Below are 16,725 nucleotides of genomic sequence, written 5' to 3'. Positions count from 1 at the left end.
TTAAAGAATGTAAAAGCAGATGTAACTGGGGAAGGGAGAATACATGTGGCAAAGAGATGGAGGGAGTATGAATGGAGGGGAGGAAGGGTTGGAGAAAAAAGAAAAAAACGAAGATGAGTAGGGGACAGGAAAAGGGAATACTTATTCCGCACTTTTTCCTCTCTCTATATAATTCTTCACTCCCTCCTCATCCTTCCTGTTCATACTTATCTTCTATACTTTCTCCTGTCAGTCCCATCCTCCTCTTTCACCCTTCTTCCACTTCCTTGTCCCATGTACCCTTTTTATTTTGTTACAAACTCTATTATTCTCTCTTCCTTCCTCTGCTCCACAATATGTCCCTTCCTCCCTTGTTCCTTTCCTCTCCCTTCCCCTTTTGCTTCGCCTCAACGCCCCCCCCCCAACCCCCTCAATCCCTTGTCTGTCCAAGATAAAGCGGCATGGGAGTGATACATTCACTCTTCATCTTTCCTGATTCTCACTTTCTCGTATATCATTGACATTCTCATTCCCAGTCAGTTTCATTCTCTTCTTATTATGCACTCATTTTTAAACACCACCTTTCGCCAATTATCACACTCTTGTGTTCTTACTCACTTATGTTGATTGTTGTCGATCTTCATTCCCACTCGTCTTTACACACACACACACACACACACACACACACACTGATCAGCAACCTCCGGGTTCCTTTGGCGCAGAGGCGGAGGCGGAGGCGGGGCTTTTGTTATTTGAAAATGTAGCTGCGGATATTGACGTGGATCTTTTGTTATATTAAACGCGGATGCGGATAGTAACGAGGATAGTATTTTCACTGCGAATGCTCCGCGGAGACGGATGTCCGATACATCACTAATATATATATATATATATATATATATATATATATATATATATATATATATATATATATATATATATATATATATAGATAGATAGATAGATAGATAGATAGATAGATAGATAGAGAGAGAGAGAGAGAGAGAGAGAGAGAGAGAGAGAGAGAGAGAGAGAGAGAGAGAGAGAGAGAGAAAGAGGGATTTTTTTTTTTTTTTAGGATGAAGTAATGTTAAGTGAGTGTGAATGAGTTGAAATGGTAAGCGTGAGCTGAGAGATTAATATAGTGAGAAAGGCTGTGGATAGGAAGGAATATGTGATAATACGCGTGAGTGAGTTTGAAGGAGAAAACAAGCATGAGTTAGTTTACGAAAGTGTGAATGTAAGTGAGAAAGAGTCGGGAAGGGAGGGTTAATGAGTGTGAGTCAACGTGAGTGAGAACGCAAGCGTGATTGCGAAAGTTTGCGAAAGATGAAGTATGAGAGTGAGTAAGAACGATACTGAGGATTGATAAATAGAACGAGACTGACTGAAAATGAGAATGGGAGAATGGGATTATTGGAGAGGCTGAGAGAGAATGAGGATGGAGTGCTGATAGCGAGACTTCTAAACCAACCAAAGGTACATGCAATAGTGTTTGGAATGTGGAAGAAAAGGAACAACAGCTAAAGAGTATAATGAACTAAAAAAAAAAGAAAAAAAAAACATGACGGAATGCCGATATAAAGAGTACACTCCCGACCAACACCTCTGATCACAACAACTATCGTCAGCAGCAGCGTGCATGTAAACACGTGTGAGACGGATGCATGTGGTCGTATGAGAACTGTTTGTCGATTCTGATTCACTAGATAAAATACAGATGAAAGATGGGTGACTTATCGGAGGATTTTGACAAGAAGAAAAGCCACAGTCAGCGGCATGCTGGGCGAAAGGCGGAGAAAAAGGAAGCTAAAAACAAACATGTCCAAGAGTTAACACCCCAGCAACGCAACCCAAAAGCTTCTGCCTTCCAGTCTGCTGTTAAAGCTCAGCGGAAATTTGCAAGGTATAAGCAGTGTGTGTGTGTGCTGTCTCCATATCTGCACTTATCTTTTCGTGGCGGATTTAAAGTAGGCCCCCACCCAGGTAACATTTCCGTGCTTCTCTGTGATTTCTGAGATTAGACTGTTTAAGAAGCTGCAGTTTCCTGTTGTTGGTAGTTCGCGAGATGGTAGCCAGTCACTTGCCCTGCTGGTGTTAGATTTATTGGTGCAAATATAAATATGTGGAAAAATTGCAAAATTACAGGTATAACTGTGTATGTTTTATGCTACAATTTATATTAGAATAAAAATAGCAGCTTTTTATAAAAAAATATTTTGTAGTTCTACTTGAAAGCCTTAATTGTATTGAGTATAATATGTCTTGGGAGTAGAATTATATAGATAAAAAATAAACTTAGATGAGTTGGTAGAATTATGCTTAGTTTATTACTTCAGTAGTGTTATTTTATGATTCCACTTTTAGGTCTCAAGACATCAAATCCAAGAAGCATCACATCCCTGTCGTTGATCGCACTCCACTTGAGCCTCCACCTGTTATTGTGGCTGTGGTGGGTGGACCCAGGGTGGGAAAATCCACACTCATGCGATGTTTGATAAAGAACTATACCAACCAAAGATTTTCTGAAATCACTGGTCCTATCACTGTTGTTGCAGGTAAGAAATGTGAAGCATGTGCATTTGTGTATATATTTTTAAAATGAAAGGAAAAGTTGCAATGAAAAAACAATAAAATCCTGCAAGAAATGGTAATGTTTGTGTTAAAGCAGTAATTTATGGCAAGTGGATGTAAGATATTGGGCAATTTGTTGAATTTTGGGATGTGATGTGATTTTTTTTTTTTTTTCCATTTCTGCCAGATACTATCACAGACTGTGGAACCATCTCTCTCTCTCTCTGAAATTAAGGAAATATATGTGACTGAATTTTACTTGGTGAAATTGAACATTTTAATTCAATCTCATATTTCACATTACAGTAGAACCTCGATTCCTGAATGCCCCACGTGATGAACCAATTGTTTCATAAAATAGTTTTGCAAAACAAATTTTAGCTTGGTTCACAAACTATGCCTTGGGGTAGGAACGTACATTACCCACATTACCCATGGAACCTCATACTCAGTTGTGCGTTGGTGTGCTAGGCATAAACATTGTTTGTTTACTGTTGTGTGCTGTTTCCTAAAACTATTTTTTTTCTTTTTTTCCCTTTTTTGTGTTATTTCAGACTGCATTATGCCACTTAAGAAAGAGAAAAGTGTTAGATGTCACCACCTGCTCAGTCTTTAGGCCCAAAGAGCATGGAGCATTCTTTCAATTATTTTAAATTACAGTACATTATCAGTAACAAACACATATGGGAAGGGTAGGTTGCTAAAGACAAAAATTTGTTATATCTAGAGAGAGAGAGAGAGAGAGAGAGAGAGAGAGGTTGTGGCTGTGTGACAGCCAGTGACCTTGACAACTGCCAGTTATGCTACACCCTCTCTCTCTCTCTCTCTCTCTCTCTCTCTCTCTCTCTCTCTCTCTCTCTCTCATTCTATATTCATAAAAACACTTAAATATTCAAAAATACCATATTTCTGAGGCTGAAACAGATTAATTGTGTTTATATTAATTTCAATGGAAAAATTGTTTTGGTTCAGGAGCAATTTGATTTGTGAACCAAGGATCAAAATGGATTAAGTTCATGAACTGAGGTTCTACTGTAGCTGTAATTGGAATTATGCAATCAATGATTTTCAATTATTTAGATCAATGAACTTCAGTAGTGAAGTTACTACTATTGCCATTTTTTTTATAGTGGTTGAATATTATTAGTAATGAAAATAGGCACCCATAAATAATTATTATTTTTTTACTATTTTGATTAAATCTTGTTTTCAGGGAAAAAGCGGAGGTTAACATTTATAGAAGTAAATAATGATATCAATTGCATGATTGACATTGCTAAAGTTGCTGACATTGTCCTGATGCTGATTGATGCCACATTTGGAATTGAAATGGAAATTTTTGAATTCCTGGAGATTTGCAGAGCACATGGTACTCCTCGAGTTATGGGGGTGAGTGTAGCATTTTGTAATTCACAATTAAGTATTTATATGAGTTAATTTTTTTCAATTTTACTTACATGTAATCAGTCAGTGTTTACATGATATGAATTAATGCCATATGCTACTTCATGAGAGGGATATTGGAGAAAATTAATATGAAAACATGCAACTGATAAGGTACACCTAAAGTAACCTGTACATTGGGGTGCATCCAGCACCTGATGGGTTTGTCAGGCAGGGCCTATACTACATCATTTTTGTAATTCCTGTTTATACTTCTCTGTGGATTGAAAATAGAACATCTGTAGGTTTTCCAGATTGACTACAGACTTGGTTGTCAGTGTAGTTAAGGTTTTATTTTCCAGGTACTGAATCACCTAGATATGCTTAAAGATAACAAATCACTCAAAAAAAGGAAGAAGTCTCTGAAGCACAGATTTCAAGTTGAACTTTACCCTGGTGCAAAGCTTTTCTATCTTTCTGGTAAGATCTGAATATTATATTTAATATTGCTGTTGTGAATATATTTTTGCAGTATGTAAATACTGTGTTGAGCCAAGAAAATAGCTTTATGGTATTTCATTACTTTCAGGTCTAATTCATGAAGAATACTTAAAAAATGAAATCAAGAATCTTGGTCGATTCATATCTGTAATGAAATTTCGGCCACTTACCTGGCGCACTACTCATCCTTTTGTAATTGGTAAGTATAATCAGGTAGACCATCCATCATCCTCTTGTCTCTCTTGTGGTTGGTTGCTGGTTCAGTCACAGTATGATGTGCAATACTGAAGCATGGATTTAACACATTCTACTCATCTGTAAGAGGTGCAGATATTATAAGGCACACCATCATGATTTGTGTCCATGCATTAACAGTTTGAAGTGCTTTTGGTATAATATTAGCTTTATAATGCAGCAGAAGAAACACGGGTTTTGTGTGTAATCTTTATTTTATCATTCTGTCCCATGCTTAATACAAAAATACATTATTTAACAAAATATGAAGGTAGCCTGATGATTCATATACATGGGGCCTGGAGTTCAAGTTTTTAGCTGAGTAGATCTATCACCTTGTAATTCACAAACATGAGCTTGGTGACATTAGCAAGAGTAAAGGGCTAGCAATCCTCCCTTTGCATGTGTGTGTGTGTGTGTGTGTGTGTGTGTGTGTGTGTGTGTGTGTGTGTGTGTGTGTGTGTGTGTGTGCTCACACATGTACACATCTACACATGCATAAGAAGGTGCACACATTTGTAGATATATTCATATATTATATATATATATATATATATATATATATATATATATATATATATATATATATATATATATATATATATATATATATATATATATATATATATATTAAAAGAAAATTGCAATTACAGATACATTTTGTATTGTTTTCTTTTGCATTTTACTGAAAAAAAAATAAAAATGCATGCCACTAATAATTTTTCTTTCATTTAGAATTGGCTGTTCCTGATGTAATTGGTGACATTGTAGATGATATGATACTATTGTAGTAACTGATTATCATCTGTCTTCTCTTGTGCAGTTGACAGATATGAGGACATCACAAACCCTGAAACCCTGAGGACAAATTCCAAATGTGACCGTAATGTTGTGCTGTATGGATATGTGCGAGGGATCCCCTTTCACCAGTTTCAGCCAGTTCACATCCCAGGTAATTCACATATATTTCATAAGGTAATATATATATATATATATATATATATATATATATATATATATATATATATATATATATATATATATATATATATATATATATATATATAATTTATTTATTTATTTATTTAATTTTTACTTTTTTTACAAATTACCAGGGTTGCATTCTGAAAGAAACAGATGCAAAAGCATACAGAGCATACACTCACTGTTCATGCAAATTACTTGTTGCATTCAATTTTCCTCATTACTGTTCCCATGTTCCATATTCCAGTCCTCTATCATACAGTGCACACCACTACTCCATCATGCAATCTGCTCTTTGCATTCAGTGATCTACACCCAAATGTTATTCATTCTTCCTCATACCTTTTGTGTTTCATTCATTCTAAACTGAAGTCTGCAGCTATTCTTCCATACACGCTTATACTCGTATACTGTTACGAAGGCAATTCATAAGACTCCCACAACTCACTTCACATGGCACGGGTCGAGCTTCCCATAGCACCAGCCTGGCTGAGGCCACAGAAGATCAGGAGAGAGAGGAGAGGGAAAGCTTGCCAACAATTACCTTACCAAGCCACATAGAAGCCTGGGTCCCTGTAGCCTGCTCATGAGGGAAATGTCCTGTCCAGCCTGGTGGAGGTCTCTCACAGTGGTTGCACACAACACAGGCTGGAGAGAGAGACACCAGCTCTTATGAGACACAATTTATTACTATGCAGCAGAAACACAGTTACATTACCTGACTATTTCTCACACGCCACAGCATAAGCTCACTGTCCTGGTATTCAGTTTTCCAGCTGAGTGAAAAAGCACTCCTAACAACATGGAGGTAGACACAAAGCGAAGGCAAGCGGGTGGGGGGAGGGCACAGTAAGTGCCTTCTCTGTTCACCGACCAGTTTCAGTTACTTGTGGTGTGTTGTGACACCACCAGCTGCTGCCTTGGCCCATGCTCCTTTCCTGCCAACTCTCTGCTGTTCTCTTGCTCACCTACACACACACACACACACACACACACACACACACACACACACACACACACACACACACACACACACACACACACACACACACACACACACACACACACACACACACACACACACACACACGGGCACATATACAACAATATCACATACTAAATATGCTGTATATACAATTTGAGTGAGAATGGAGTATTTTTAACTGTATATGGACCTGGAAATATTTGGAGGATTTTAGAATTAATGTAATCCTAGCACCTCACACACACACACACACACACACACACACACACACACACACACACACACACACACACACACACACACACACACACACACACACACACACACACACACACACACACACACACACACACACACACACATATAATGTTGTTTAATTAAAATTTTGTATGTTATGGCCTTTTAATAACATCCATAAAACATAATGACCATTTATGATTACAGGTTGTGGAGACTACAAGCTTAAAGACATTAGCTTCTTACCTGACCCATGTCCACTCCCGGAACACATGAAGAAGAGGGCATTGAATGCTAAGGAGAGGCTCACTTATGCACCATTATCTGGTGTGGGTGGAGTGGTTTATGATAAAGATGCTGTGTACATAGATCTTGGAGGATCACACCATGGAAACAAAAATAAAGTAAGTGTAAAAGAATCACAATAATTTGCCATAAGTGAAAAGTCCAAGTCATGTGGTTGTTTTTGTCTGCTTATGTAATAAGAATTAGCATAAATTATATCTGAGAGGTGTTCTGGAATGTTGAGACACTGGGACAAGTAAAGCAACTTGATGGGTTATGGCAGAATTATGCATAGTGTTCAATTGAAATATGAAGAAAATATTCATTCATTTTTTATTTTAGCAGGCATGTAAAGTTGAAGTTTGTAGGTGCTGAATTTATGATCCAGCATATATAGTGTGCATCATCATCATCATTATTATTATTATTATTATTATTATTATTATTATTATTATTATTATTTTTATTATTATTATTATTATTATTATTATTATTATTATTATTATTATTATTATTATTATTATTATCATTTATTTATTTTTATTTATTTTTTTAAGAATATAGCCAATGAAAGTGAAGATGAGGATGATGTCTTTCAACCACTGCTAGATCTGCAGAAGACAACAGATGAGAAGCAAGCCCAGAGCCAAATCCAGCTTTTCCCTCAGTCCAAATTTATTGGAAATGATGATTTTAATGAAGAGCAAGGGGATAATCCAGAAATATTTAAGTAAGTAAAAAAATATATTTTGCATTTAGATTTTAACAGATTTTTAGTTGTCTGCATCATCATCAGTCATCAAAAATGAGGTTTTGTGCACTAGGTAAGACTGAGTCTTTTTTGCCATCCTATGTTATGCATGTGGAGTATATTGTCATCACAATTTATCTATTTTATTTATTTATTTTTTTAGGGATGGCTCTGGTAGAACTGTTGAAACTGTAAAGGACAGTACTGGCAGAATTAGAAGAAGACCCATATTCTCAGATGGATTGGAAGATGAGGATAGCAATGATGATGATGAAGAATCTGAAAGTGATGAAAGTATGAGTGATGAAGAAGAGTCAGAAGAAGACGTAAGTAATGAAATGGAGCCTCCAAGAAAAAAAACAAAGGTATGTGAATTATGTTTAGTGAAGGGTATATGCTAATGAAGGAAAAGGATGCTTGTAGACTGAAGTGGATGGAGATAATGATTAGGTAAAAGCTTTTTGCATCACTGAAATAGATCTGAAATATCAGTCTCAAATTTACAAAATATATTTGAATTTTCATAAAGAAAAAAGATCCTCCTAAAACAAGCATTAAGACCTGTTTGCACAGTAATCAATGTTTTAAACATTTGTTTCATTAGTGAGGCAGGTTGCATCTCTGGTGTTCTTGGTTCTTACCTTGTTTCATGAGATTCCATACATATATACATACATACAGTTGCCAGTAGCATAGGACAATATCAGATTTTTCTGAGTATTTCTGTTCCAAGTTATCTTCATTCTATCTATAGAAATTCCAATAGTTACATCCTTGTTCTTGATCTCTTTTCACCCTGTTGTTCTTTGTTATTCTCTCAACTTATGATTAATAACAGCATTTTTATTTTTCATGACACATTTATGATAGTTTTATTTAGACAAGATAATTATTTTTCATCTCTATTTTTTTTAGAGCACTTCACATGTGAAAGAAGACACCCATAAGAGCAGTTCTGGTAGTGATTCTGAAGACTATGACTTGGATGCAGATCTGAAGGAGGTTCAGAAAACTCAAGCAGTTCAAGACAGTCAAATTGAATCTCTCCTTACAAACAGAACTGAAACATCAACCCCACATAGAACTCCACACTTGAAAAACAATAGTAGCTCTTCAGTGACAGCTAAACTTCAAGGATTATTAGAAAAGATAAGCACATCAACATCTCAGCAACTAAAAACTAATGATACTCATGACATGTCTGATGAAAAAGAACTTTCTGAAAACAAGCCAGATGAAGATGATAGTGATGAAGATGACACAGATGGTGATGAGGATGTCAAAGCACAGTACCGCAAGATGATGCTCAAACAAGCCTCATCAGATTTTTACAAAAGTCAAAGTACTGTATCATTTCTACGAAAGTTCATATACACGGATTGTAAGTACTAAATTTATTTCTCATTAACATCATATTTATCTTTGAGAATTTCATTTAGCATTGAAATTAGCAGGATCAGAATTATTTGCCCTCAAGAAAAGTAATATGAGCAATAAGGAACAGTTGTATGGCCATACGATGACTGTCTTGCTGTTTAGAATTGAAGAACTTTAACCTCACTTTCATTTTTTCAAGTCAGAACTTGTATAACTTTCTGATTATTAAAAGTTTTAATCTAAAAACTTTCTTTGTTGTCTGCCAAAAAAGGTTAAAAAAAAGAAATAAATAGATAAATAAAAATAAAAACATAATAATAATAATAATAATAATGAAAAATTTTAATAGATATATCTGCTTCACCAAACATTTGGCTGTTTCCAAATCTTATTGTTCACCTTCATCATGTGTGTGTGTGTGTGTGTGTGTGTGTGTGTGTGTGTGTAATAATAATAATAATAATAATAATAATAATAATAATAATAATAATAATAATAATAATAATAAACAGTTTATTATTTACGCAGTTAACAAACTGAAAATGATTCACTATCACTAGGGGGCGGGGAAGGCCAACAAGCTGGCCGAGGCTGCTCGAGAGCGCCTAAAGTCACATGTCCTGCCCGTGTGAGGTCAAGACAGTGTGGTGTGCGTGTGTGTTTGTATGCGCTCGCATGTACGTGTGCGTGCATTCATGCATGAGTGTATTTATGAATGCTTGTACATTCATGTGTGCATGCCAGTGTGTGACCTGCTGCATAGTATTTAATTTGTAGAAAACTTTGGAAATATATTCAGCTTTCTCATTATACATTTACAGTAAAAGAAGAAGAGGACAGTAGTAGTGAAGAGGATGACAATAACATTGGAGGTCTGTTCTACAAAGTATCACAATCAAAATCCAGCAAACATTTATCCCAGACAGCAATGGATGAAGTTGATACAAGTCGTTACATTCCCCCAGCTCTCCGAGACTGGAGCAAGGATGAGGTAACATAATGCTGTGGGTGGAATTGATTATATTTTCTGAAAAAATTTAATCTAGTATGCAAGTAATATAACAAGAACAAGAATCAGTGCCATAAGAAGGATAAATTTTAAATTATTATTTTTATTATTATTATTATATTTATTTATTTATATTTATTTATTTATTTATTTATTTATTTATTTATTTGTTTATTTATTTGTTTGTTTGTTTATTTATTTTTTGTATTTATTTATTTATTTATTTATTTTTTTGCAAATTAGGTATTCAACTCCATCAAAGATTGCTTTGTGACTGGAGAATGGAAGGAAAGTGAAAATGCTCAAACTCTTCTCAAAATGGATGATGATGGTGATATTTTTGGAGACTTTGAAGACCTTGAATCAGGAAAGAAGTTTACAGCAGATTCAGCAGAAGCAAACAAGGAAGAAATTGATGAGAGTAAGTAATGCAACAAAAGTGAGTGAACAGTGCAACATTTTAGTTTGCATTGTATGTGGAAAATTATATAAAGATCAATATATCTATCTGTCTGTATTTTATCCTTGTTCCCAAGGACTCCACCCCCACAAGATAACTGTGGCTTTAGAGTATCCATTTATTCCTATCTTTACATTTTTCCCTTGCATGTTCAAATCCTCTGAATCTTCCCTCATTCCTTTCTCATATACTTCATTATAGTATTTTTCCATTTCACCATGGTTCTAGCATCTAAGCAGTGAAAATGGCTTATCTAAATGGTGCATGTGATGTTAATAGGGCAATGGAAGTATGTATGGAGTATTTAAAGTAATTGGTAAGGAAGCTGTAATTTGTTATGTTTGAAAATATTAATATTTGGACAGTACAAGTGGGAAGAGACGATAGTAGTTTCTGCAATTTTTTGCAGCACACATAGTAATTTTATATTCTTTCAGATATAGTCCCACAACATGAGGATAAAGAAAAAAGTGCAAAAGAAAAACTCATTGAAAAAAAGAGACGATTAAAAGAAATGTTTGATGCAGAATATGATGAGAAGGGTAATGGAGATCATTTTGACTCCTTGAAGGCTGAAATGAGTCAGCAGGCTCAGGTAAACCAAATGTTGCAATATAAAATATTCTGAAATAAACTAAGTCTATTTGCATTCTAGGCTAAGATCCTCTTTATGAGGTATTCATAGCACTGAAGATATTTATTGTTGATTTTGTAGTATATATAATTTGTTTGCATACACTTTTCTCTCCAGCTGAACCGTGCAGAGTTTGAAGGCTTAGATGATGAAGCAAGAGTACAGTATGAAGGCTACCGGCCAGGGATGTATGTGCGCATGGAGTTTGATAAGTTTCCGTGTGAGTTCATCACCAACTTCAATGCCAGCTACCCAGTCATTGTAGGAGGCCTCCTTGAAAATGAGAGCAACATGGGATTTATCAGGGTATGAATTTAATATTTACTGTTTCTTATAGTACATATGTTGTGTAAATATTTTTTTACTTATCTCAGAAAGAAAATAATCAAGAAACAGAACCTTTTGATGACTTTATTCTATTTACTTATAAAATATGATTTAAATTTATTGTTATTTTCTTATTTTCTGATTATATATCTTAATATTTTTTTTTAAATACTCCCATTTTAAGGAAAGGCATATTTGTTTATAAGAAAATTCCACTAATTTGTATTACATCATATGGGAACTATTATAGTTTTATTATGTGTGTGTGTGTGTGTGTGTGTGTGTGTGTGTGTGTGTGTGTGTGTGTGTGTGTGTGTGTGTGTGTGTGTGTGCAGTACCATTTCTCAACCCTCTATCTCCCTTGGCCAAGTATACAGATACAACAGTTTTATTTTAAGAATCTTTGTTTCATAAGTACTCTCACTTCCTTCACAGATACGAATCAAACTACATCGTTGGTATCCAAAGATTCTGAAGAATAGAGATCCATTGATTCTTTCACTTGGATGGCGCCGCTTCCAAACCTTAATGTACTATGCCAAGAGGGAAGACAACTTCAGGATGCGCTCCCTTAAATATGCTCGTAAATACATGCATGTGGAGGCTATGTGCTGGGGGCCAATTACTGCTATTAATACAGGATTCGTTGCCCTCCAAAACATCACAGATAGAGTGGTAAGAACTCTACTTATTAATATGGCCATATCTAGCTGTTCATCTATTTTATCATCATTATCTAGTTTTGTATGGAGGAGAGTAGAGAACTAAAGTCTCCCCAGTGGTTAGGAAGATTAATCCAGAGAACATGTTAGCTAAGGATGTCTTTGTGTGGGAGCTCATACCATGAAAGAAAATAAGATCAAATTTTCCTTGTCTTGAGGGAGACCCATGGTGAAATAGAACAGAGAGCTAGAGTATGTAAGAAGGGAAGAGAGAACAAGAAAACTCGACCATGGACAAAAGTAAATTGAGACATCTATTGTAACCATGTACTGGAAATACTTTTTAGGAACAGGCACAAGATATAAAATAGATTGATAATCTTTGTTTGCCCACACAGCCTGAATTTCGCATTGCTGCTAATGGAGTTGTATTGGAAGCAGACCAAAGTTGTAAGATAGTGAAGAAACTCAAGCTGATGGGCACTCCAGAGAAAATTCTGAAGAAGACAGCTTTCATAAAAGTATATATGTATATTGATAAAACTAAAGTAGTGCTTAAAGTTCATGATATAATTCTTAAACAATGTGATAATGAAGAAAGTTTCTTTCCTTTCTTATGTAATTTTGATTACTATTGATTATTTCCAGGACATGTTTCATTCAGACACTGAAATTGCTAAGTTTGAAGGAGCAAAAATTGAGACTCAGTCTGGTATTCGGGGTATCATCAAGAAATTTCAAGGAGACAGAGGACACTTCCGTGCTACTTTTGAAGATGTAATTAAAATGAGTGGTAAGGCTTTCTATCTTTGTGTGTGTGTGTGTGTGTGTGTGTGTGTGTGTGTGTGTGTGTGTGTGTGTGTGTGTGTGTGTGCGCGCATGCATGCATGCATGCATGCATGCTTGTACGGGGTGCATAATCATATGGTTACCAACTGCTGCTAATAAAATCTGAGACAGCATTGTTTTTGGAGGGACCATTGTCACTGTTACTAGTAATTAGTTTGAGAAGTATCTCAGTCTGTCTTATTACCTGCAACACATCATATTGTTAAAAGTTGTGTTAGAGAGAGAGAGAGAGAGAGAGAGAGAGAGAGAGAGAGAGAGAGAGAGAGAGAGAGAGAGAGAGAGAGAGCATGCATAAGATTCTTATTACTATTTTGATGTATCAGAATAAAAATATGGTCAACTAAATTGCTGGCCATCAGCAATCTACATCTTTTCAAATACAGTCTTGTAAAGAAAGTTACTTCACTTCAGACAAGACAAAATATGGTGTGTAACTTGTGGGTTACACTGGAAAATTCCCTGACCTCTCAAAAGAAAATGCTGTTAGCATTGTCATAGCACATGGTGCAGTCAGCCTTTGGGAGGAGACCTCACAGCCTTGGTCAACAGCCTTTGTAGGGGAAGGTCAATCTAAAATCATAACTACATCTCATCAGATGTCCTTGGGAGGAAACTTTTAGTTTAAAACACATGAATCGTCCAGTGCCATAAGGGTAAATTAGGATGTTAAATAAAACATTAACGATGACTCTTGCATATATACACATACTAAGGAAATCATTGTGATGTAAAGAATAGTATGAAGTATTAATGGTCCAGTACTTATGTTACAGATGTGATCATTCTGAAGACATGGGTACCTCTAGAGATGGCAAAGCACTGCTTTCCTGTCCGCACACTGTTGCTGCCACCCAGTGAAAAGGCAGCTTGGCAGGGGATGAAGACAGTGGCCCAAGTGAAAAAGAACAAAGGGATAAAGAATCTAGCAAATCCTGATTCCTTGTATACAGTAAGTTGAAATTAAAGTGTTCTGTTTAATGCTGTTTTTCAGAAATAAGTAACTACGTAATTCTCCCATCCTGTCATTCCACATGCCCCTCTCAAATAGCTCATTTCCATATAATTCAGTGTTTAATTGGTGTATCCTGCTATAAAATTAATTTTATTCTACTTATTTTAACCCCACAGCCAATCACCAAGCGCCGTGAGTATGTACCACTTCCACTGAAGGTTCCCAAAGAACTCCAGAAGGCTCTACCATATAGTGAGAAGCCGAAGATCACTCCAAAAGCTGCCAAAGAACAACGAGTCATAGTTGTGAAAGATCCCAAGGAAATAGAGGTATGCTTTTTTAAATGCATCACTGATTGATATCTAGAGCTTCAAATTAGCTTTACTATTTTGTGTTACCTATATATTCTGTCTGTCTCTCTGATGCCTTGCTCCTCCCAGGAGCATCACCTAAGGGGGTGGCCATAGCAGAAGAACTTCCACCTTTCCCTATATAAATATTCCCTTTTCTGCTTGATCAAGCACTTTGTCTCTAGACTTCTTTCATACATGTACTCCTTTATTATATTTTCCATATGGCCCTCTTTTCCTATTAGTACCTTTAACTTTTCTTATATAAACTTTCTTTACTCATTCTTTTGATTTTGCTCACTATTCTGGTTCTTAAATCACGACTAATCTCTATTTTGTCCCTGAACCTTCATTGTAATCTCATGGGATGTAAATTTATATTTCACAAAATTGTTGATAAGGCAAATCTTTCCTTGCATTATATCTTGATCTCCCTTTCTTGTGTAGCATAATCCTTCTCTTCTCAACAATGATAATTTTTCCATTTCATTTCATGCTAATCAATTTTCAGAAATTCTCTCTCTCTCTCTCTCTCTCTCTCTCTCTCTCTCTCTCTCTCTCTCTCTCTCTCTCTCTCTCTCTCTCTCTCTCTCTCTCTCTCTCTCTCTCTCTCTCTCTCTCTTTAACTATAACGATTATTCTTAGAATTAATCTCCTATTATAACAATTACAGATGGATAGTTTCATGAAGCGGCTGAAGACAATGATGGAAGACAAGATTCAAAAGGAAGAGAAAGAGAAGGAAGAGCGTAGAAAGAAGTTCCAGAAAGATATTGATGACCGTGAACATATGCGTCAAGTAAGAGAAAAACGAAAGAAGGCTGCAGCCTGCAGAATCAAGAGTAAAAAGTATGGGAAGAAAGACATTGTTTAAGGTGTATACTTTGTATTCATTTACAAACACACACATACATACCTGACTGACATCCACTGCAAAGAGGGAGTGTCTGAAGCAAGATGCCCATCTTCAGATTTGCAATCACAGTCACATCCACAAGTATTCTTTTACATCAGAGATGCAAGGCTTCAAAGAGGGAAAAGATCAATCTTCATTGATCACACTGTGTGGAGTTCATTTGCACAGATACCCCAGTCTTTATGTATCAGGGCCCAATAACAGAATCGGTCTACTCTTGCTTCACCATAACAGTTATCACAGGAATGAATGGATCCTTGGAATGAGTCAGGCAAGTGTAATGAGTCCTTGATCATGATGTAGGTAGTGATGAGTATGAAAACTGCAGGTTTGGATGATTGTGCTGTCAGATGTTTAAAGAGTGGCAAATGACTCTTGTTCTATGGTTGATGAAAATGCTAATTGTGTGTTTCATGAGTGGTATAGCACTGATTGATCAGACAAGTGCATGTGAGATTCTTTTGTATAAAAGTGTTATAAGTATGAATGTTTTAGTTTTTCTCAATTTATAAACTGTTAATGTACTGAAATAATGGAAGAATGTTTGTTGTATGTTGACATTAACCCAAAAGTTACAAGCTGATTTCACATATTGAAAGTACCTAGCCTACTTATAGTGAAAACATGATGTACATATAACATAAACATTTTGGAGAAAAGGGATTATATTTATCTCTGAGTTATCATTACTTTCCAAAATGGAATAGGTCATATGGTGTGGTGGCTGGAATACTCTTTTTTTTTCTTTCCATGTTTTTGTCTGTCTTAATTTTTCTCTTCTTCATTCATCAAAATTCCTCAAGCCTGATACATCTTACATTCTAAGGTTTTGAAAGCCTCTAGCATTTTGTTGAATATTGGTTCACAAAGAATCAACTAACAACTAAAAAGCTTTCTGCTAGAGAAACTGAAGTTACAGTTTAGGCAGTGTTGGGAGCCTCTGCATGAGTGCTTTAACCTTCTCTTCTCTCAGCCTGAATTTTTCTTGCGGCAGCAAGATCTTGTAAGCCTGTTTAATAATGACAAGGGGAAGATATGATGGCAAGACAAGAAAAATTGTGGCAGCATTACTGGAGGACTGATAGGAATAATTTTAATCCATGCCTTAGCAACAAAAAAGCTCATTTGTAATCTGTTTTCACAACATATATACCATTATCTTGTTTGGTTACAACTCATCATTGTAAACAAATCAACACAATGATGTAACTGATATTTTCCACAAGTTTCTACCATGAAATTCATTATCATCACCATCATCTCCACAACTATGGAT

General features: G+C 35.7%; 1 protein-coding gene across 1 annotated transcript; it reads left to right on the top strand.

The window, feature by feature from the left end:
- Positions 1-1,593: 1,593 nt before the first annotated feature.
- On the top strand, positions 1,594-16,108 carry LOC135100697 (ribosome biogenesis protein BMS1 homolog). Its single transcript, XM_064003871.1, has 20 exons — positions 1,594-1,885; positions 2,347-2,537; positions 3,767-3,942; positions 4,299-4,416; positions 4,526-4,636; positions 5,495-5,623; positions 7,085-7,281; positions 7,720-7,892; positions 8,077-8,278; positions 8,829-9,294; positions 10,112-10,281; positions 10,543-10,720; positions 11,197-11,354; positions 11,511-11,699; positions 12,156-12,395; positions 12,781-12,903; positions 13,031-13,175; positions 14,005-14,180; positions 14,360-14,512; positions 15,207-16,108. The coding sequence occupies exons 1-20, from the start codon at positions 1,707-1,709 to the stop codon at positions 15,405-15,407; spliced, it is 3,675 nt and encodes a 1,224-aa protein (XP_063859941.1). The 5' UTR covers positions 1,594-1,706; the 3' UTR covers positions 15,408-16,108.
- Positions 16,109-16,725: the final 617 nt, after the last annotated feature.

Source organism: Scylla paramamosain, chromosome 5 (genome assembly GCF_035594125.1).
Source record: "Scylla paramamosain isolate STU-SP2022 chromosome 5, ASM3559412v1, whole genome shotgun sequence".
In the NCBI taxonomy this organism is placed as follows: Eukaryota; Metazoa; Arthropoda; class Malacostraca; order Decapoda; family Portunidae; genus Scylla; species Scylla paramamosain.
This window is presented reverse-complemented; position numbering and strand designations above follow the sequence as displayed.